Genomic DNA, 22,448 nt, shown 5'->3' on the forward strand with positions numbered 1-22,448 from the left:
ATGCTGTTTGGCACAGTGATGCTACTTCTTGATCATATATGAACATACATAAAGAAGCATGTCCATTTTATTTTCACTAACTGTGTTTGCTTGTTCTGCAGGGAAAATTACTCTTAAAGACTTAAAGAAGTGTAAACAAGCAAATCTCTTCTTCGACACCTTTTTCAACCTCGAAAAATACCTGGACCATGAACAGAAAGATCCATTTTCCGTTTTCAGGGTAAGTGCTGAGCTTCTTTTAAGTTGGAGCCAATGAACTGGTATTATATCTGTTTGTAAAATTATATTTATTTATTTATGTATACTAAACATAAACTTCTTCACTCAGGTCAATGAAAGTGATGCACAAGATATTTCAGACTGGGAGCGGTATGCTGCAGAGGAATATGATATCCTGGTAGCTGAAGATGCAGCAAGTGAACACTGGAATGATGGGTAATGTGTGCAGTTTAATCGTCGCTCACATGAAGAAGAAATAGATTAAACTAGAAACATACAACATGGTTGTAAAGCTGTAGGAGAAGTTGATTTTCAGTCTGAATGGTATAAAGCATATTTTTCTGTTTTGAAAGAGCCCCTCACCAAACTATTTAATTTCATATTAACTGGGAATATATATCCCAGCTTCATTTTTTGAATGTTCTTTAATATGCTGTCTTAAAAAGGGATGCAATAAGGGGTGGTGCAGGTGCACACCTAAAGTAAAACGTTTTGATTGTTCTATATTCAAAATTCAAACAAATTTCTTTGAATGTAAGGAAAAGTGCGTGCTAATCCCTTCGTGACTCTGGTTGTTTCAAGCTCCGGTTAGTTTCGCTTCCCCTAGCCTCGTCCAGCTTGGCATCCTCATACTCCCTACTCAGACGCCACAAAAAACCAGCGCCCTCACGCATGCGAACTTCGTTTCACTCAGGATCCCGAGACTTTTTGAGCACTTTGCGAAAACCATACATAGCGAGAGTTCATATGAGCTTTTCAGAGTACTGTGGATTACATTCAGCATGTGAAGACCATCACATTCTTCGAACCAACTCCCCTGACGAAGGGTTCTTCAGATAACCCGAAATGCATTGGGACTTTTGAGAAATTAACTATACTAATATGGAGTCATTTGATTATCCATAAATTTATGTTGCTGTATGATGACACAATAATGTATCATTTTTGTTTACATCTTTGTCAAACACAAAGTGTAGCATGTTTATAATTTACTGTATTTGAAATTACTGTTGACAACTTGAACTAAAAACGAAAAATTTTGAAGCTTATATCTGCCTTCGAGCATTTGTGATTAATGTTTGTAAATTTATTTAAAGTATACATTGAGACATACAGTCCTTTCGCTGTGCAATCCCCTAACTGTTGGTTTTCCCACGGTTTACTTTTCTTCGGTCCTAAAAAGGGAAACATCCATTGGATCCAAGCTCTTTGCACCCTGTTTCTTTGCTAGATATTAATTATAACAGTCTGGTGAACTTAATAACTTCAAGATTTGTGGCCAAAGCACCCTAGTTAATATATTTGGATTAAAATGACTTTATTCCTTCCAAACAACTTAGCTTTGGCTTATTTTGGATCAGAAACCATTGATTTATACTCCTTTTTTTTTTTTTTTTTTTTTTTTTATCCTCATCTTGCGGTAATATGGATAAGGAGGTTTGAGGAGTTTAATGGTTCTTTATTCTTATACCTTCACTGCCCCGTTATCGAGTTGTCCTTGGGGAGTATACCCTTGTGTGTTATGACCATTCATTTTACTCCTGTAACCTTTTATCGTTACCAATAATTCCGTGGTTTGGGGAGGGAGCTAGCCTGATTGGCTACTCAGCAGTAATCAGTCCTGCTTGGAATTATTGTCTCTGCTTTAATCATTGGATTTTATTTGCTGATGTTGTAAAGGAGTTAATGGTATATCTAAAAGTGTTGTTCCCAAATTTCCCAGAATTTTATGCTCTTGGTGTTTTTCCCTTTTCTATCAAGTTTGTTTTTTATTATAGAGTTTAGCCAGTTGTCATGTGTAGGCAGTCCCGGTTTTATCCAATTTATACAAATCTCTCTACGCGCCAGCAGGATTAGCATGAACATCAAGCTTTCATGTCTTATACTTAGCTTATCTTTACTGATGGTACTATTATTATGTATCCCAAAAATAATGAGAGAGGTACTTAGTTATGTTAACTCCCAATACTGTAGTTAGTGTCTTACCAATCTCATTCCAGTAGGTATCAAGTGCGGGGCATTTCTGAAACATATGGACGTCGTCTGCTTTTGCCTCTCCGCGTTTTGGACATGATTTTATGTTCGTACCTTTAAATTTAGACAATCTTTTTGGGGTCCAATAGGCTCTATGTTATGAGAAGTAGTGGTTCCTTTTTAGTGAGGCAGGTTTTACGCAGGACCAGCATTTTTCCATAGATTTCTTCCAGAGTAGTTGTATATCCAGTTCTTGTTCTGGCATCTCTTTTCTCCATAAATTTTCCGGGATTAAAAAGTCTTCCTCACCTGCTTCGATAAGAGCCCAGTACCATTTCGCTATTTCTTTCTTTATTGGTGTTATTTTAATCATTTCGCTTTCAAGATTATCATAGTTACTCTTATTTTTTGGTAAGCTGTTAGACCAGCTGCTTAGTTGATAGAATTTAAATTTTGATAGTTTGCCTTCAGTGATTGTATGTAGGTGGTCCCACGTAGTTAGTGTTTTCTGTCAGTAATTGTCCCCATCTTTCAATTCCTGCTTTTTTGAGAGGGATCGCTAAGGAGTCTTTTAAGCAGTCCGGTGTCCCGGGAGAGTTCCAGACTGGAGCTGTGTTACTATAATACGGGATGTTTACTGTTGTTCTTATTTGGCTCCAAAGTTTCGCTGCATTAAATAGGATCTTTAGTTTTATTTTTTTTAAGTATTTGGGATGGCCAAATTTAAATAGGAAGTGGTCTCTCCTTTCAGTCATAGTTTGTAGGAAGTTTGGATATGTTTGATGTTTCCTTAGGAGAGGTCTAAAGTTTTTAAATTGAAATTATCTATAATATTCGTATATATCCGGGCTTGCTATTCCGCCTTGTTCTTTCCTTCTCCTAAGTTTATTCCAAGCTATCCTTGTACTTTTCGATGCCCAAATAAAACTAGCTATGTCTCCTTGTATCTTCTTTAGAGATTCTTTTTTAAATTCTAGTGGGATGGTGTTAAAGAGGTAAGTAAGTTTAGGAATAATGGTCATTTTTACGGCGTTAGATCTTCCTAGAAAGCTCAGGGGAAGTCCTGACCAAATCTTAAGAAGTCTTCTCATTTCTTTAGTTGCTATGTTTAGATTGAGTTGTGGGATATTTCCGAGTTCTTTTACTACCGTGATTCCCAAGTATTTTATTTTATCTCTGGAAAATGGCGTGTTGGGGTTAGTGTTCCAACTCATTGCTTCTGTTTTATCTTTGTTGGTTAGGTATCCCGATACTTTGCCGAATTGTATGATCGTGTCTTCTATTGCTTGACTAGCTTCTTCATAGTTATTTGTGAATATCATTAAATCATCTGCGTAGAGTGCCACTTTTTTTGACCAGGTATGATGTTTAAAAGGTGTTATTGTAGGGTGGTTTCTAATCGAACAAGCTAGTGGTTCAATGTAGAGGTTAAAGAGTAACGGTGATAAGGGGCAGCCTTGCCTCGTGCCTCTTTGAATTTCGATATTGTTAGTCAGATTTCCGTTGACTATTATTTTTGCTCTTGGGTTTTTATAAACCTCCCTTACCATATGGCCAAAACAGTCTCCTAGTTTGTTTTTTTCAATGATTTCATTTAAAAAGGCCCAGTTAACTCGATCGAAAGCTTTAGCCGTGTCATAGGTAATTATGGTTAAAGGTAGTTTTTCACAGATCGCAATATCGACAGCTGCAAATAGTTCATGGGTAATCTCATGAATTTGTCGGCCTTTAATAAAACCTTTCTGATCCAGATTAATCAGTGTTGGCATGACCTTGGCTAGTCTTTTAGCGATGACTTGCATAAATAGTTTGTAATCACAGTTGAGTAGTGATATAGGTCTGTAAGACTCGCAGATTTTTGGATTTTTACCTGGTTTTAAAATAATACTAATCGTGGCATCATTCCATGATTCAGGTATTTTTTCATGATCCAAATATGTGTTATTCATGATTTCTGTTAGTTGGTTGATGAGGGACTCTTTTAATGTTATGTAGAACTCATTTGGAAGCGCGTCAGGGCCCGCTGCTTTTCCTTTTTTTAGGTCTTTTATTGCCGCTCTAACCTCTTCGGGTTCAATTTTCCTGTTTAATTCTGATTTTTCGTCTTCTGTTAAGGTTGGAAGTGGTATGGTGTCTAGGTAATTCGTAATTTCTTCTTTTGTTGGGTTTGAACTTTCTTTATATAGGCTGGAGAAAAACTTCGTAAACTCTTGCCTTATTATAGCATCATTCGAGCTTTGCGATGTTTGGTTTTGAACCTGGATGCATGGGATGTTATTCCTTACCTGCTCCGTTTTAGTTTTCCAGGCGAGCATTTTCCCGCATCCTTCCCTGTATTCGTAGTTTGACAATTTGCTATTTTCCCATTTTTCTTGAACTATATTCTCCAGATAGTCATTCAAAACCTCCTTAAGTTTACAGATTTTTTCTGTTAGCTCTTCCATTGATTCTGAGTAGTTTCCGCAGAGCAGTTTTTTCTCTGCTGCATTAATCTCTTCTTCCATTCTTTTAATTTCCTGCTTTTAAATTTTTGTTTTATGTGCTCCTAAGCTAAGTAATTTACCTCTGATCACGGCTTTGTAAGCGTCCCATCTGATTTGTTTTGATGTCCCACTTGTATTCTCTTCAAAATACTGCTTAGAAGCTATTTCAAGTTGATTCACGCTTTGTGCATCTTTAAATATGGATCGTTCTACCGTCCATCTAGGGGAGGTTTAGTTTTCCGGTAATGTGAGAGTTAATTGTACTCCAGAGTGGTCTGATAGGTGAGCAGGGATATGATCGATTTTTCTCACACTATCTTGGAGAAGTCTGTTTACTAGAAAAAAGTCAATTCTTGATCTGTGACCTAGCTTTTTATTGTGGAAAGTGTAAGGACGTGTTTTCTCCCCTTTTTGCCTCCACATGTCTTCTAGGTCTAGGTCTTTTTTTATATATTCCTAACCACTCTCTCATTTTGGGAATGTTCATCTGTTTATTTGGAGGGAACCTATCCAGTTTAGGATCTGGTATTATATTATAGTCTCCCCCTACTATTATGGGGGTGGTAGTTGATATCAGTTCCGTGTAAAGCTTTTGGAGGGGTACTGAATCGTCCAGATTCGGACCATAATATCCAGCTATAGTTAGGATATTATCTTCTATCCTAATTTTGATTACTACCCACCTTCCTTTATTATCTACTACCTTTTTTTCTATCTTAGCTTTTAAAGATTTTTTATGATGATTGCTACCCCTTTTATGTTACAATCTTGTGTAGTATAGATGCAGGCGTCCACCCATTTAAGATTTGTAACTATTTTGTCCCACTCGGAGCTTATAAGGTGAGTTTCTTGGAGGATAATAATCTCATTTTCAGATTCTTTTATATATTCCAAAATTCTTCTTCTCCTATTAGGAGTTCTAAGCCCATTTACATTCCATGAGAGGACTTTAACTAGTTTTCCTATTGTCTATGTAAGTCTGTTTTTACCTCTTTCCCTACTAAATTGGGGTGTGTATTATATAGTACATTTGACTCCCAATTTACTCCTTTATTTTTGTCTTTTGAGGATCTTTTTTCTATTTTTTTCCCTATTTTGCTCCCCACCCGTGTCTTGTCATTTCTGGCGGTTTTAAGTAGAAGTGTGATTTCCTGTTCCCACCCTGAGGAAGTCTCCCTTTTTCTTCTTTTGAGTAGAATTTCCCACCCTATTCGTGCTCCGATATCACCAAGCTTATATGCAGTTTTTTTAGTCGCTTTCCTATTGACTTTTTAATTCTATGTTGTAACTCTTTTGTGTTTTTGTAATGACTTGTAAATTATTTTTAATTACTTATGCTTGTAATTTCGGGTTTCTTACAGAACCTAATTTGCCTTTTAAAGCCTTTTAAGAGCCTTCTTTAGTTGGTTTTTTCGGATTGTATCTGGTCTTTAATCAGTTGTATAAGATTCTCCACTTCTTGTGGTTCTTTAATGTTATGCATCTTGTTACGCCACATAATTCTTAATGCTGCCGGGAATTTCATTTGCACAGTCGCTCCCAGACTTTTCAGTTCCTGCATGTGCTGTCCTAATTCCCATTGTCTATCTTGGGTGGCTTTGCAAATGTCCGATCCTAAACGACCAGTTATCTTTATTTAGTGTTCCACTCTTTAGACCCTCACTTAGAATCTTCTCTTTTAGGGTATAGGTTTTGAAGTTAATTAGGATTTTTCTTGGAGCTTTTCTGTCCTTGCTTTTCCTGAAAGGGTCTCTGTGAGCCCGCTGGATGTCCTCCGCTAAGTTACAATCTTTAGTCCATGGAAATTTTTTTTCAAGTAAGGAGATACTAAAGCTTTTTATGTCTGTCCCTTCCAGATTCTCGGGTACATTTAACACCCTGAGGTTGTTCCTTCTGCCTTGATTCTCAAGAGACTTAAGTTTCTCCTTAATGATTCTATCACTTTCTTTCAGGTGCCTTATGTCTTTCTGATTTGTGTCTATCTTTTTACTAAGTGTTCCAGTTGTCATTTCTACTGTAGTGACCCTTTCGGCCAAGTCGTTTAATTTTTGATCCAGGTTTTCACATGCTTCCCGTATTTTGCTTTGATTCCCCTCAGAAATAGAAAATTTCTCTCTCATCTCTCCCATCATTTTGTCCATGAATATTGCCATCATTTTTCCCATTTGATTTTCTGCCATGGGGTCCTCACTCACTTGTGTCGGTTGTTGATCAGGGTTCTCTGGTTGCGACTGCATAAGAGTATTGGTATCAGTAATTGTCTCTACAGGAGGGGTTATATTTATTGAGGTAGATGATGGCTCAATCGACATTTTTATTGTATCTTCCTGTGAGGAGTGATTTGGTTGAATAGATTTCAGTTCCTCCAATTCCTCCAGTTCCTCCAAGTCCTCCAAATCCTCCTCAGATGTAGTAATTATACTTCGATCCTCAAAGTTTACAGATGGGGAATGGACTTCTATTCGCGATTGGCCTCCTCTCATTTGTACTGACTGTTGTACTTTAAAGTATGATCTTCAGGAGGGGGTCACTCTGATTGTTTGGGTTTGTTTTAAGTCACTTGACTCCTGATTCGTTAGTTTTGCGGACTTTGCGGACCTTGTTTTTATGTTTTCTGACAATTCAGCAAAATTAGGGAGCGCCTTCTGTTTTCTTGTTGTGCTTTTAGGGGTCACGCTTTTCTTTTGGGTGATAAAATGGTTTTGTTTAATAACTGGCGATTCCTGAGACAATATGAGGATCTACCAGCAAATCCCAGTGTTTTTTCTGGTTCTATTCGCGTGTCAATTCTCCCTTCGATCTTTCTAGTATTTATGTCATGCTTATAATCTCCTGATTTTCCTGGTTGCAAGAGGTCACTTCTTTCTTGCTCGTTGTTATATATTGGGTCTGCTTGGTGTTGGTTAGTTTTTTTCCTCTTAGCGTTTATGTTTACAGTGGCATTATCAATATTGATGTCAGGCACCGCCCCCCCCCCCCCACCCACGTCGCTGCAGTGATAACACAATCTTACTCAGCTCTTGTTCTTTCACCGTCTTCTCTTGTAGGCCAGTTTGTACAAGAAATGGTTTGGCTTCTTTGGTTTCTTTTACTGCAAAGTCGGCACTATGTTTGATTACCGAGTCCAAACCGGATATTTCTCTGCTCGTCCGGCACAGTTCTCCTGCAGAAATCACAGACGCTGGAACACCATGACCTCGGTTGGCCTTTTGCACTGTTGACTCGTCTGGCGCAGCGTTCATCGGCAACCGCTGTGTCAGCTTTCCTCTTGCAGGCGGGGGATGACTTCTCTGCTACGGGTAGCTCTCCACTCCCTTCAGTGATTGACGCGTGCCCCGGAAGAGGATTCTGCGGTATGCTCTGCGGCAGATCTGCGAAGCTTTCAGCGCCTTTACCCAGACCCCCGTAACTGGTGACAATGTAATTTCAGGTATGTTTTTCCCCCTTTGAAGTCCGATAGTTATGGTTTCTGACGGGGATATTGTGTTGTTGCTATAATTCTATGTTCGTGCCAGCAGGATTTTTTTAGCAGGGCAAAATAAAAGAAACGAGGTCTCAGTAATCTCTCAATAGTCTTTGAGAGGTGCTTATTCTGTACAGTTTTTGTACGATGCTGAGTCCGCTAAATCCTTAGATTGTCCTTAGATAGTCATTTCATCCAGTTTAGTTGAATTTTGTGTTTCAGTCGAAGTATAGGAGAGCGATGCGCTATTCTGTGCAGTGGTGCATCGGAGCTCGCGACCGAGTGTCTCAGCCGGCCGCCATCTTCCTCTCGCTGTTGTGGTGTTAACTCACCCTTGATTGATTTATACTCCTTGTATGCACACCCGGCTGCTATATTAACTTCCAGGATGCAAAAAAAACTTTCAAACTCATAAGCTGTGAATGTTTTTTTAATGAGTTCTTACTCGTAATGAGCTTTTTCCACTCTAGCTCAAAAGGACAATTGCTTCGCTATATGAGAACGCAACAGCATCTTTGGTTTTGAATCATAGATCTAATGGTTACACAGTGAAATAGACCAGTTTGGCCTGTTTCTCCAATTTATTTTGCCCTTGTTATGGAGTTATTGGCAGTGACCGTAGGAACCTATATTTTAAGCAATCTGACTCTGCCTTTTGCTCCTTATTTAAAATTATAGGCTGGTGTTTTAGGGTGATTTCTATGTGCAGAAAAATCCAATATAGAATACAAATTTAAGGTCATTGAGAAATATATTGATGTAACCCCTAACGCAGGTGTGCTGACATTTAATTCTTCCTAGCTTTTTAAGTCATAATTATAATAGAAATCCCAAGAGCTATCTAGGAAAATGGTATCAGAAAAATTTGCAGCACAGTATGATTTAACCTTTTATTCTTTTCTCACGAAAACCAAAATAATTTTAGAAAGATGGCCATCAGTACCGCTATCTATTATTGGGATAATTTCACATATCAAAATGAATTTGCTTTCTCTCTTTTTCTTTTTTCAACTCTACCTTCTACATTGTATCAGAAATTGTTTAATCAATAATGGGCTTTATGTAGTTGTTTCATATGTGTTCAATGCCAGCCTGGAATTAATCTATAGAAATTATTTCTGCCACAAGAAGGTGGTCCGGATATTCCAAATCTTTCTATTTGGTTTATAGCATCTCATGTATTTATTAGTATCAGACTGTATAGTAACCACCCTCTAAACCCTGTTGATAACTTTTTTGATGGGAAATAATTCTATTCTATTCTATTCAACTTCAGTTTCGTAGACAATTGGCCATTCCTTTTGTTCATGATGAATACCCCTTTATCCTGGCATGTACCAACGTCGACCCTAAGGAGATAATCAGATAGTAGAATCTTGGTCTGAGAAAAGGTGAAGTAGAATGGTTTGTTCAGTGAAAGATCATCACCTGAGATTATCACTCCGCTCCAAGATACAAGGTTGAACTGGCTGGTTACAGTTCTCAGATTAAATTTTTCAAGCGTAATTTGATTTTGGGTATTCCACGATACATAGGGATGGAAAAATGGCAAAAATAATTGAGAAAAGTAAAACATTGTAGCACCCTTCTCCCGAACAGGAATCTAGAAAAGCGAAAGCAAGATGTTGATTTTGAAATCAATCTATATATGGGAAGAAGCTTGCTTTCACAATTATAAGGCTTTAAGGGGGGCACATTTTTGCAAGATGAAACTATCTCCACAGTGGATGGTCTATTGTATCCCAGGACGGCCTGGGGAGAGAATGTGGCCTAACAGATAGGGCGGTCGACCTTGGAGCTGGGGAACCGGTTTAGAGTCTAGGCAGGGACGCTCAACATTCTGTGATTCTGGGCAAATTAGTTAATCTCCTCATGCCTAACAAAAATGTATGTGTCCGTCTGTAATGTGAAGTGCTCTGATACCTTCGGCTCTAGTACACGTTATATAAAACTCCACACACAAATTAAATGTAAACATTTAATATTGGATCACTGCCCTAGTTGCCACGGTGTTGAAGATTGGATTCATATGATTTGGATCTGTCCTGTCTTAAAATACTACTGTGATAAGGTGCTTTGTTTGAACAATTTAGTTGTTTGAGCTTGCATATGAACCCTGATGCTCCTTCTATACTCTGGGTAATCCTCGCCATGTAGGGATTTCACCAAGTGGGGCACGTAGATGGTTGTTTACAGCCATTGTAGTTGCAAGATCAGTCATGCCTGGAAGGTGGAAAGATAAAAAGCATCCTCACCTTTAATTTGTGCTTACTAAAATAACAAAGATATATAATATTTAAAGTATATATTTTAAATGTATCAATGCTTTTCACAAATATAAAAAAGGGTTTGGAGGTAGGGACTGTGAGTTCTAGGTACACACTAGATTAAATGAAATTGAAAGCTGGAGATTTTAAAACATTATATAGCCTGTCCTTACTTTACACACGATAACCTGTCTTCATTTTTCATGCACCTTTATCCACTCAAAATGGTGACATGAGTATGGTGGTTGCAAGGCCTGTGTGTCTGAAACACATTAGCAATCCACTGAAGGAACAAACACTGATACATAAAAGTCAGCTATGGCATGGTTCGTTCCTTCCATCTCTTCAGGAGAACAGTACAGCTGCATGTTAGGCCAATGTGGGATCTGCCAATGAACCCCCCGATCTGGAAAGGCTGGGAGCACCTACTTGCGAAACAATAATTACATATTTATGTATATCTAAAATGCAGACACCTGTAGTCCTGGAGTGCAAATTTTCCTTGCTTGATAGTCCTGACTGGGACCTTGTGTGATTCATTAGTGGAAACTTAAACCTGCACCACCCTATCAAGGCCTTTAAAGAGAGTTTTTGCAGAAGTGTTGTTACAAATATAAAATAAATATATATTTTAAAAAGCTTTTTTCAGTTTAATCTCCATGAAAGTAAAAAAGTATATATTTATACATACATACATACTTACACCTACATATATAAGCGTTGACAGTGGTTTACTCCTTATAAAAAAATACAAGTTCTTTAACCGAAACTTTTCATAGTAATTGCTCCTATATACTGCCAGATGGTGTCATAGGCTTCGCAATGACCTCACAACACCCCAGGAAGTGGCAACACAGAGTCATATATAATAGCCACCCCTGTACACTAACATCACTTTTTCTTGGAACTCTTCTGTACCCTCCGACATGGATCAGTGGTGACAGATTGCAAGTATTCAGTGTGTGAAATCTAGCTTGGGGCTTTTTTAAAGCCTTTAAAGTCCACTCCACTGAAGGGAGAGGAGTGAGGATGGTGAGCAATCTGGAGATCGCATATCGACCAGAAAGAGCAGTACTGAAATTAAATAATGTGTTCCTGTAATGGTTAAATCTAGCTGATAATTCCTCGTCTTTCGAACAGTCAAAGGGACCGAGGCATGGACTTACACCAGGGTGTCTTGCGGGGCAGAAAGGGCAAGATAGCCCCTCCCTGCTGACATTGTCAAGACAGTAATGTCTGGTGTCTGGACGCCCAAGTCGCAGTCTGGCAGATATCTAACACCCAAACCCCTCTAGCCAATACCATTGTGGAGGCTTTGGCCCTGGCTCAATAAACCTGAAGGCCCTCGAGAGGCTTCTTTTTATAGTTGCACCCTAGCATATAATAATACAAAATATGTTTTTCCAGGATGCTGTTCGCTTCTGTACCATCATTTCCTTTATAGCCAATAAACAGCTGATCACCCACCAGGTGCTCTTTCACGCTCTTGTTGTAAAAGCTGAGAGCTGCTCTAAGGTTCGGCCTATGAAGCTTCTTCCCCAACCTATAGGGGTGAGGTGGCACAAAAAAGTCAGGGAAAGTGGAAAATTGTCCTACATAGAAGGGCAACACCACCTTTGGCGAAAAAGATATACAAGTTTGCTCCACCAGTTTGTCTGGAAAGTAGTTGTATATGGAGATTGCACAGACAGAGGCTGAATCTCACTTACAGTGTTCTGAAATAATTGCAGTGAGGAATACTGTCTTAACAGTCAACAATCTTGAAGGGCATGCACATCAAAAGCATGAAGACCATGTTAAAATCCTATTGAGGTGTAACAAACGGCGGAAACATGTATGTGAGGCCCTTTAAAAAAATGAATCACCACTGTTAACTCGAATAACAAAGGTTGGTTGGACAATCGTAGCAAAGGCAAAATGGAAGTAAAATAACCTTTAAAAGTCCCCTCCACAAAACCTTGCTGGGCCAGAGATAAAAGAAATATCACAACATTGGCCAGTTTTGCCTGGAGAGGGTCAGCTGGACAGTCTCTGCACCAGACAACAAACTTTGACCAACGACCTGAATAATCTGATTTGGTAGATGGACACATTGCCATGTAAATAATATCGCCAATTTCAAAGGTAGATACAACCTGCTCAGTTAGTGCTGCTCAATCTCAGTGTTTAACGGTCTAGGTTGTGGCAAGTCGGTTGGAGGACTCTGCCCTGTTGCTAGACGGGAGGTATACTTGAAGAAGCATGTGGATTGTAGAACAAAATCTCAAACTCAGGAGACTGGAGTACCACACCCTCCTGGCCTAATTCAGAATGATCTGAGTGCTGTGTTTTCGACCTTCGAAACTCTGGGTAAAAGAGGTAGGGATAGGAAAGTGTACAGCAGAATAAAGTCCCATTGCAGGTAGAATGCATCTCTCAGGGTGCCTTTTGGTGGAAAGTCCAGCATGCAGTATTTGTGACTGGGCTTTCTCAACAGTGGTGAAATGATCTAGCCAGAGCGCACCCCATCAGGTGACGACACCTTGAGTTGACTCTGAATGTCAATGCCTTTCAGGTTCCGCCTGATGACATCTGCTTAGCTTGTCTGCCCTGGTATTCAGCAAGCCCACCAAATGATTGACGGTCAGAGGGAGTCCCGCAACTCCCACCACTTTCAGAGCTGCAGCACCTTCAAGCACGGGGCCCTCGCCCCTGACCTCCCTGGTTCTTGCAAAAGCCCATGGCAGTTGTGTTGTCTGTCGAGGCCTTGATCAGTTTCCTCGTGATGGACAAAAGGAAACCCTCTTGCAGGTTTGTGTAGAACCTCTGCTCTACTGGAGACCAAAGGTCCCTAATCTCTACCTCTTCCAGATCCGTCACTAGTGTGAGATCTGGATGGGATAGGGAGAATGGTCTGACGCTTGTCATATTGATGTCCAATTGCCACCACTGGAGCTCCCTGATTGACTCCTCTGAAATACCAATGGTGTTTTAAAGGCAGCCCCAGTATTGAGCCACCAGCAGACTTCAGTAGCACTCTAGGAACCACATGTGCCACCGAGCCTCATGGACCAGTAGGTTGCGTGGAGCAAAGAGGCTAAGAAGCCTCCTAGTTTGGAACTTAGGAGTGAGTCTGAATCATTGTGATCAATACCTGAATGCCTTTGATTTGTTGTGGGGTTCGAAAGGCTTTTCAAGCCATAGCGTCAAGAATAGGCCGCTGTGAAAGATATCCTTTGCATACACTGCAGGTGAGATTTACACTCAATTAACGAAGGGTAACCAGGGTTGATTCCTCCGCTAAGGCGGAGGAGCATCACCCCACGGACTTTCAGCACAGCAAAAATGGAAAAATAAAATAACGCAATGTTATTATCATTATATTTTTCTGTGCTGGGGCAGTTTTGTAAGTACAAGGAAGAGTGATCTGAGTTGAGTAGATATACTTTGCAATTATTTTATGTTAGTATATATTTGCAGACACCACAATTATATTTCACAATGGGTATGCTTAGCGCCATGAGAGTGACGTATGCAGTATTCAGAAATGAATTGTATTTATTCCATGTACCGATGCAATCATTATACTTGTTACTGCATACAATTACTTATAAGTCATCTGCATATCATCAATGTAATTATAAAATCATTACACAAATGGTGCTCTGTGAGAAAGGGAAAAGGGAGTGAGGAATATGTGAGGGACGAGATAAAGGTGGTGTGACAATGTTGCATCACATTCAAATCAAAACGCCTTTACATTTAAGGTAATAACAGTGTTCCCAAAACACATCACACATAGGTAAGATTGAATCGTTCTTTTGTTCCTATGGCGTGTAGGATTTGGCGTAGTCTACGTTTCGACCCAGAGTGCGTTAAAGGGTTAGTCTTCCCTCATGATGGGGTCTTCATCAGGACAAGGAGGAGAGCCTGGAAAACATGGCATTATCTAGTATTAGTTAACTGTGTGGTGAAGTGGCACTTTGATATAGGCTAATTGTAGGGGTTACCTACATAGAAAGTGACGGACGGCGAGTCTTGCGTCACGTTTTGGGCTTCAGCGTGCTCCTGTTCGTTTCTGAAATACAGTACAATGGGGGGAGGGTTTGAGCGGGAATGCTAAGCAGCTCATTGGCCAACTGGCAAGGGGAAAACCTTTTGCACATCCACTTACTGCGATTCGGCGTCTTTAGTGTAGTGAAGGGTATCGTAATTTCTTCATATAATAGGCTTCACTGTGCACCGCACATCTTTCTGAGGGGGTCAGGAGACAGAAATTGAGGTCAGGGTTGCTGGTTTAAAATTATTCCGCACTATTAAATAGTTCACTGTTAGAATTATGAACTAGAAATAACATTGGGACTAAATATTATCAAGCATATTGCATGATTCATTATTGAAGACCAGAGGGGAACGAAAATTACAACCGCAATATGGCATGACAGTTGCTAGAGTAACATTTCAAAGCGGCATACAATGAGGACAATATCCAGTCATGGCCGCCTATATATTAATTGTGCTTACTACCGATTGACTGGAAAACTGAGTTAGAAGCGACTTGGTACGGGGCTGTCTCATACCTTATGCGGCGCGAGGCTACAGCAGTCAGCACACGTCCCTTCCTCCGTGGTTGTGGGGATGCTCGCGGTGCTGCCGCTAGATGCTAGGAGCAAGGGGGCTCGGCTCAGGCAGCCAATCAGCGGCTTCCAGGCGAGTATGCCGTGACGGCGCTCGCAGTTTGGCAGGGGACCGTCTAAAAAGAGTATTGTAATTTACTCAGGGGCAGAATCCAGTAATGGTTTGTTTTTAGGGGCAGAGAGACCGAATAGCTTCGTATATATGTAACACATGCCTTGCATCCGGACATTGTCATCTTATCTCCGTCTCCCTATATGGATTAAACTAAACAAATGCCAAACAGTGCTAATTCCCGCAGCAGTGCGGGAACCTTTGTCATAAACAGCTTTTTTTTTTAAACATTCACTTGGTCAAACATATAAGTGCATAGTTAAAAGACATAGGATACATACAAGAATGACAACTTTGACAGTTAACCGATAAAATATCGACAGTATTTCATTCTGAATTGCCTTCTGAACAACATATTTGTGCTCATCATGTAGACGAAGGGGTGTCTGCTGAGGAGTTATGTCTCCTATCAGTAGTGAGAGTTAATGCCTTTAAGCTAAGATAGGGTGCTGATGTGGAGTCTCTTCTAGGTACGGGACAAATTGACAGTTTGATCATAGGACCAGATTGCATTATAGTTATTCTGGGTCAAGTCCTGCCATTTGGGCAAAGTTAGCATCCAGTTCATTCAGACCTTTGTGTATGGTATTGAATGTGTGCATCCATTTGCACTCCCTAATATTAAGGATGGAATTGAGATTCCCCCCTCGTGGTCCCAAGGTGATCTTTTCAAGTATAACCCATTTCATGGATTCAGGAGTGTGAGTCTTTTCTGTATAATGTTCTACCAGAGGTGCCCCTGTTGTCTGGCAGCGAATTCTGCTACAATGTTGGCAAATTCGGTTTTTGATCTTTTGTTTGGTTTGCCCTACATACATAAGGTCGCATGGGCAGACGATAGCATATATAACTCCACTCGAGTTGCAATTTGTGAGAGATTTGAGGTCTACCGTTAGGTTGTTGTTGGTAACTTGTTTGGTCTCCCAACATGTCGGGCAGGCTTTGCATGTCGTGCACCGAAAATGGCCTACCACTTCTGGTAGATCCCAGAGTCCTTGTATGGTTGGTGCCTGCAGTGTGTCCAGCAGAGAACGGACCACATGGGCTCTTATGCTTCTTGCCTTTTTGAAGGCATGCATCGGTGGTTCTGGGCTTTCTATGATGTCAGCAACCAAACCCCAGTGTTTGTTTATTATTTTCTTTATTTCATTACTTTTAGTGCAATATGTTGTGACACATATCATTCGTTCTTGAGATGGCTGGCGTTCTTTTGGCGTCAAAGTGGTTCTATCCTGGAACCAGGCTCTTTTTCTGGATCTTTTCACCAATCTTTTGGGGTATCCCCTTTCGATCAAGCGAAGGATTAAGTCATCTGATTCTTTAAAGTAGTCCTCCTTTAGAGAACAGTTCCGCCTGATGCGGATAACTTGCCCAAAGGGCAGGTTGTCCCGTGTTCCTCTAGTATGGTGGCTCGTATATCTCAGCAAGGTGTTCCTTTCTGCTGGTTTTCTGTAAAGGGTGGTGTATCGTTTGCCTTCCATTTCTTTTATACTAATGTCTAGGAAGTCAATGAAGTCTTTGCTCTTGTGCATTGTGAATTTGATGTCATCTGACTGGTTATTAAGCCATTCAAAGAAATTGTGCAAGTCCACTTCATCACCGGTCCAGATCATGAAGACGTCGTCTATGTATCTATACCATACCGAGATCCTTGTCTGGTATGGGTTGTGTTTTGATAGAATACAATGTTGTTCATATTCAGACATGAACAAAATGGCCAGATCCGGGGCGAAGGCAGCGCCCATGGCCACTCCTTTGCTCTGGATATAGAACCTGTTCTGGAAAATGAAGTTCCTCGTCATAGCGATTTCTAGTAGGTCGATGATAAACTCGGTGGGGACCCCAGCTGGTTGTTCCCTATTTTGTAGAGCTCTTCTCATGGATTCCAAGGCGGGTCCTTGCGGTATGCTGGTATAAAGAGAGACAATGTCCATCGTAACCAAAATTTGGCTCTCTTTATTGAAGGTTGTTTGGTCGACCAAGTTGATTACTTGCATTGTGTCCCTGAGATATGTAGGCGTGATTTCAGCTAGTGGTTTCAGGAACGCATCTACATATTTGCAGTGGTTCCAGGAGGGACCCACATCCTGATATAATTGGTCGGCCCGGAGGCTTGCCAAGGTTTTTATGCACTTTGGGTAGTACGTATATCGTGGGCACTCTGGGTTGTTCCACCTTCAAATATTCGAATTCCTTTTTGGAAAGGAAACCGACTTCTAGTGCTTTTTTGGTGATGGTTACAATCTCCTTTCTAATCTCCTTTGTAGGGTCCAGTGCTATAGGCCTGTAACTAACTCCATCCGTTAGTTGGGAATGAATCTCAGCCTTATAGTCTTCTGCGTCCAGCATCACAATAGATCCCCCTTTGTCAGCCGGTTTGATCACGACTGACTTATTGTTCTTTAATGCGTCCAGTGCTTTTCTTTCTCCAGCTGTGATATTATACTTCACATAAGATCTTCTTTTACATGTCTTTAGGACATCTCGCATTACTACACTCTCATAGGTCAGAATCCTATGTGATACAGATGCCATGCTTGGCATGAATGTTGAAGGAGGTCGTAGATTCGTGAAGGCTGTCAAGGCAGTAGATGGTCGATTCTTGAAAAAGTTTTTTAATCGTAGCTTGCGAAAGAATCGGGTTAGTTCAGCTTGGATATTGAATCTGTTGGCATGTGATGTGGGTACGAAGGATAATCCTTTGGAGAGTACACTGGTTTCATCTGTTGTGGGTGTGTAACTTGATAGGTTAATTATGGGACTAGTTCTGACTCGAGTTGTGGTAGTGCTTCTGCGGATCCCCCCTACTACCATCTGTAGGTCTTCCTCCTGGTGCTCCTCTCGCCGTGGTCCTCTGGTTGGAAACGCACCTGCTTCGTATTCTGACCCTGTTGTCTTCCTCCGTCCCAAATCTGTTGGTTCTGGCCCCTGGTGGGGCGATTGCTCCAGGAACCTCCTCTGCCTCTGCCTCTCGGCGGCCTCTATTGGGTTTCTCCCAAAAAAGGCGATTGTGGACCACTCGTGTCCCTGAGGGGGCTGGTACCATTGGTCTTGTGGTTGGTAGTTTGCTCCTGATTGTTCGTTTTCGCTTTCACCACTGTATGAGGAGTCTGAAAAATTGGTAAATCTGCGTGAGCCCCTATAACCTCCTCTCCCTCTGTAGGAGAAACGGCCCTGTGTGTCCTGCCTGTAATAATCTGCTTGTAGATAGGGATAGGTCTTCTTCTTGTCGTAGTACTGAATGTCTTTGGATAGCTTGTCCAATTTCTTTGTTTGTGTCTCTATATCAAAGTCTTTCAAAGTTTTTCTCAATCTTTCTAGTGTCTCTTTCGCATCCGCAAAGGCCGCGTGGCTGGCTATTTCTGCCTTCAAGTCTTCAATCTCCTTAGTTAGCTGTTCAACCTGTTCTTTCGCTGTCTCTACTCCCAGCACCATCCAGTGCCGGGAGCAGTTGTTTGCCACGAAGCTAAAGCCTTCTTTAAATTTTGGACTATCCACAAATATAGCAGGCTCGTTTCGGACTTGTAGTCCCGTGGGAATAATATTGGCTCTCAAATACCCAGTCAGTAGATGTCCATGGAGTTTGGTTCTCACCAGCTTTTTTTCGAGACGCTCGAGTTTATTAATTTTCTCATTCAGAGAGTAGTCTATGCTTGTGCTGTTGGATGAAAGGAAAGCATTCCCTGTTTCTCCCCCAATTAGATCCTTAATATAGTCTTCCGTGTAGGAGAGGGTCTCTAGTTCCATACTGTTGTGACCCTCACTGTATGCAAAACACTTGGTTAGTGAGTGGTATTATTTTGATGTGGAAAACCCTCGCAAGAGAACTCTTGCTCAGAGAGTATGAGTTGTAAAGGGGTGGGCCCTCAAAACTCATGGACCTGGGTCAATACGCAAGTACAAGGAAGGGTGGTCCGAGTTGAGTAGATATACTTTGCAATTATTTTATGTTAGTATATATTTGCAGACACCACAATTATATTTCACAATGGGTATGCTTAGCGCAATGAGAGTGACGTATGCAGTATTCAGAAATGAATTGTATTTATTCCATGTACCGATGCAATCATTATACTTGTTACTGCATACAATAACTTATAAGTCATCTGCATATCATCAATGTAATTATAAAATCATTACACAAATGATGCTCTCAGTAAGAAAGGGAAAAGGGAGTGAGGAATATGTGAGGGACGAGATAAAGGTGGTGTGACAATGTTGCATCACATTCAAATCAAAACGCCTTTACATTATAGGTAATAACAGTGTTCCCAAAACACATCACACATAGGTAAGATTGAATCGTTCTTTTGTTCCTGTGGCGTGTAGGATTTGGCGTAGTCTATGTTTCGACCCCGAGTGCGTTAAAGGGTTAGTCTTCCCTCATGATGGGGTCTTCATCAGGACAAGGAGGAGAGCCTGGAAAATAGGCATTACCTAGTATTAGTTAACTGTGTGGTGAAGTGGCACTTTGATATAGGCTAATTGTAGGGGTTACCTACATAGAAAGTGACGGACGGCGAGTCTTGCGTAACGTCTTGGGCTTGAGCGTGCTCCTGTTCGTTTCTGAAATACAGTACAATGGGGGGAGGGTTTGAGCGGGAATGCTAAGCAGCTCATTGGCCAACTGGCAAGGGGAAAACCTTTTGCACATCCACTTACTGCGATTCGGCGTCTTTAGTGTAGTGAAGGGTATCGTAATTTCTTCATATAATAGGCTTCACTGTGCACCGCACATCTTTCTGAGGGGGTCAGGAGACAGAAATTGAGGTCAGGGTTGCTGGTTTAAAATTATTCCGCACTATTAAATAGTTCACTGTTAGAATTGTGAACTAGAAATAACATTGGGACTAAATATTATCAAGCATATTGCATGATTCATTATTGAAGACCAGAGGGGAACGAAAATTACAACCGCAATATGGCATGACAGTTGCTAGAGTAACATTTCAAAGCGGCATACAATGAGGACAATATCCAGTCATGGCCGCCTATATATTAATTGTGCTTACTACCGATTGACTGGAAAACTGAGTTAGAAGCGACTTGGTACGGGGCTGTCTCATACCTTATGCGGCGCGAGACTACAGGAGTCAGCACACGTCCCTTCCTCCGTGGTTGTGGGGATGCTCGCGGTTCTGCCGCTAGATGCTAGGTACGGGACAAATTGACAGTTTGATCATAGGACCAGATTGCATTATAGTTATTCTGGGTCAAGTCCTGCCATTTGGGCAAAGTTAGCGTCCAGTTCATTCAGACCTTTGTGTATGGTATTGAATTTGTGCATCCATTTGCACTCCCTAATATTAAGGATGGAATTGAGATTCCCCCCTCGTGGTCCCAAGGTGATCTTTTCAAGTATAACCCATTTCATGGATTCAGGAGTGTAAGTCTTTTCTGTATAATGTTCTACCAGAGGTGCCCCTGTTGTCTGGCAGCGAATTCTTCTACAATGTTGGAAAATTTGTTTTTTGATCTTTTGTTTGGTTTGCCCTATATACATAAGGTCGCATGGGCAGACGATAGCATATATAACTCCACTCGACTTGCAATTTGTGAGAGATTTGAGGTCTACCGTTAGGTTGTTGTTGGTAACTTGTTTGGTCTCCCAACATGTCGTGCAGGCTTTGCATGTCGTGCACCGAAAATGGCCTACCACTTCTGGTAGATTCCAGAGTCCTTGTATGGTTGGTGCCTGCGGTGTGTCCAGCAGAGAACGGACCACATGGTCTCTTATGCTTCTTGCCTTTTTGAAGGCATGCATCGGTGGTTCTGGGCTTTCTATGATGTCAGCAACCAAACCCCAGTGTTTGTTTATTATTTTCTTTATTTCATTGCTTTTAGTGCAATATGTTGTGACACATATCATTCGTTCTTGAGATGGCTGGCGTTCTTTTGGCGTCAATAAAGTGGTTCTATCCTGGAACCAGGCTCTTTTTCTGGATCTTTTCACCAATCTTTTGGGGTATCCCCTTTCGATCAAGCGAAGGATTAAGTCATCTGATTCTTTAAAGTAGTCCTCCTTTAGAGAACAGTTCCTCCTTATGCGGAGAAATTGCCCAAAGGGCAGGTTGTCCCGTAGTCCTCTAGTATGGTGGCTCGTATATCTCAGCAAGGTGTTCCTTTCTGCTGGTTTTCTGTAAAGGGTGGTGTATAGTTTGCCTTCCATTTCTTTTATACTAATGTCTAGGAAGTCAATAGAGTCTTTGCTCTTGTGCATTGTGAATTTTATGTCATCTGACTGGTTATTAAGCCATTCAAAGAAATTGTGCAAGTCCACCTCATCACCGGTCCAGATCATGAAGACGTCGTCCAGGAGGAAGACCTACAGATGGTAGTAGGGGGGATCCGCAGAAGCACTACCACAACTGCAATCAGAACTAGTCCCATAATTAACCTATCAAGTTACACACCCACAACAGAGGAAACCAGTGTACTCTCCAAAGTATTATCCTTCGTACCCACAGCACATGCCAACAGATTCAATATCCAAGCTGAACTAACCCGATTCTTTCGCAAGCTACGATTAAAAAAACTTTTTCAAGAATCGACCATCTACTGCCTTGACAGCCTTCACGAATCTACGACCTCCTTCAACATTCATGCCAAGCATGGCATCTGTATCACATAGGATTCTGACCTATGAGAGTGTAGTAATGCGAGATGTCCTAAAGACATGTAAAAGAAGATCTTATGTGAAGTATAATATCACAGCTGGAGAAAGAAAAGCACTGGACGCATTAAAGAACAATAAGTCAGTCGTGATCAAACCGGCTGACAAAGGGGGATCCATTGTGATGCTGGACGCAGAAGACTATAAGGCTGAGATTCATTCCCAACTAACGGATGGAGTTAGTTACAGGCCTATAGCACTGGACCCTACAAAGGAGATTAGAAAGGAGATCGTAACCATCACCAAAAAAGCACTAGAAGTGGTTTCCTTTCCAAAAAGGAATTCGAATATTTGAACGTGGAACAACCCAGAGTGCCCACGATATACGTACTACCCAAAGTGCATAAAAACCCTGTCAAGCCTCCGGGCCGACCAATTATATCAGGATGTGGGTCCCTCCTGGAACCACTCTGCAAATATGTAGATGCGTTCCTGAAACCACTAGCTGAAATCACGCCTACATATCTCAGGGACACAATGCAAGTAATCAACTTGGTCGACCAAACAACCTTCAATAAAGAGAGCCAAATTTTGGTTACGATGGACATTGTCTCTCTTTATACCAGCCTACCGCAAAGACCCGCCTTGGAATCCATGAGAAGAGCTCTACAAAATAGGGAACAACCAGCTGGGGTCCCCAC

At 41.1% G+C, this 22,448-nt stretch overlaps 1 protein-coding gene across 2 annotated transcripts in view; it reads left to right on the forward strand.

Annotated features, from left to right (window-relative positions):
* PPP2R3B (protein phosphatase 2 regulatory subunit B''beta) overlaps positions 1 to 22,448 on the forward strand; it is a 357,728-nt gene that overhangs the window by 296,501 nt on the left and 38,779 nt on the right. For both annotated transcript variants that reach the window (XM_078658212.1, XM_078658213.1), the window contains exons 11-12: positions 102 to 220; positions 329 to 435. In XM_078658212.1, coding sequence (XP_078514338.1) covers positions 102 to 220; positions 329 to 435 — 226 coding nt within the window. The remainder of the gene's footprint in view (positions 1 to 101; positions 221 to 328; positions 436 to 22,448) is intronic.

This window comes from Lissotriton helveticus, chromosome 8 (assembly GCF_964261635.1).
Source record: "Lissotriton helveticus chromosome 8, aLisHel1.1, whole genome shotgun sequence".
Classification (NCBI taxonomy): Eukaryota; Metazoa; Chordata; class Amphibia; order Caudata; family Salamandridae; genus Lissotriton; species Lissotriton helveticus.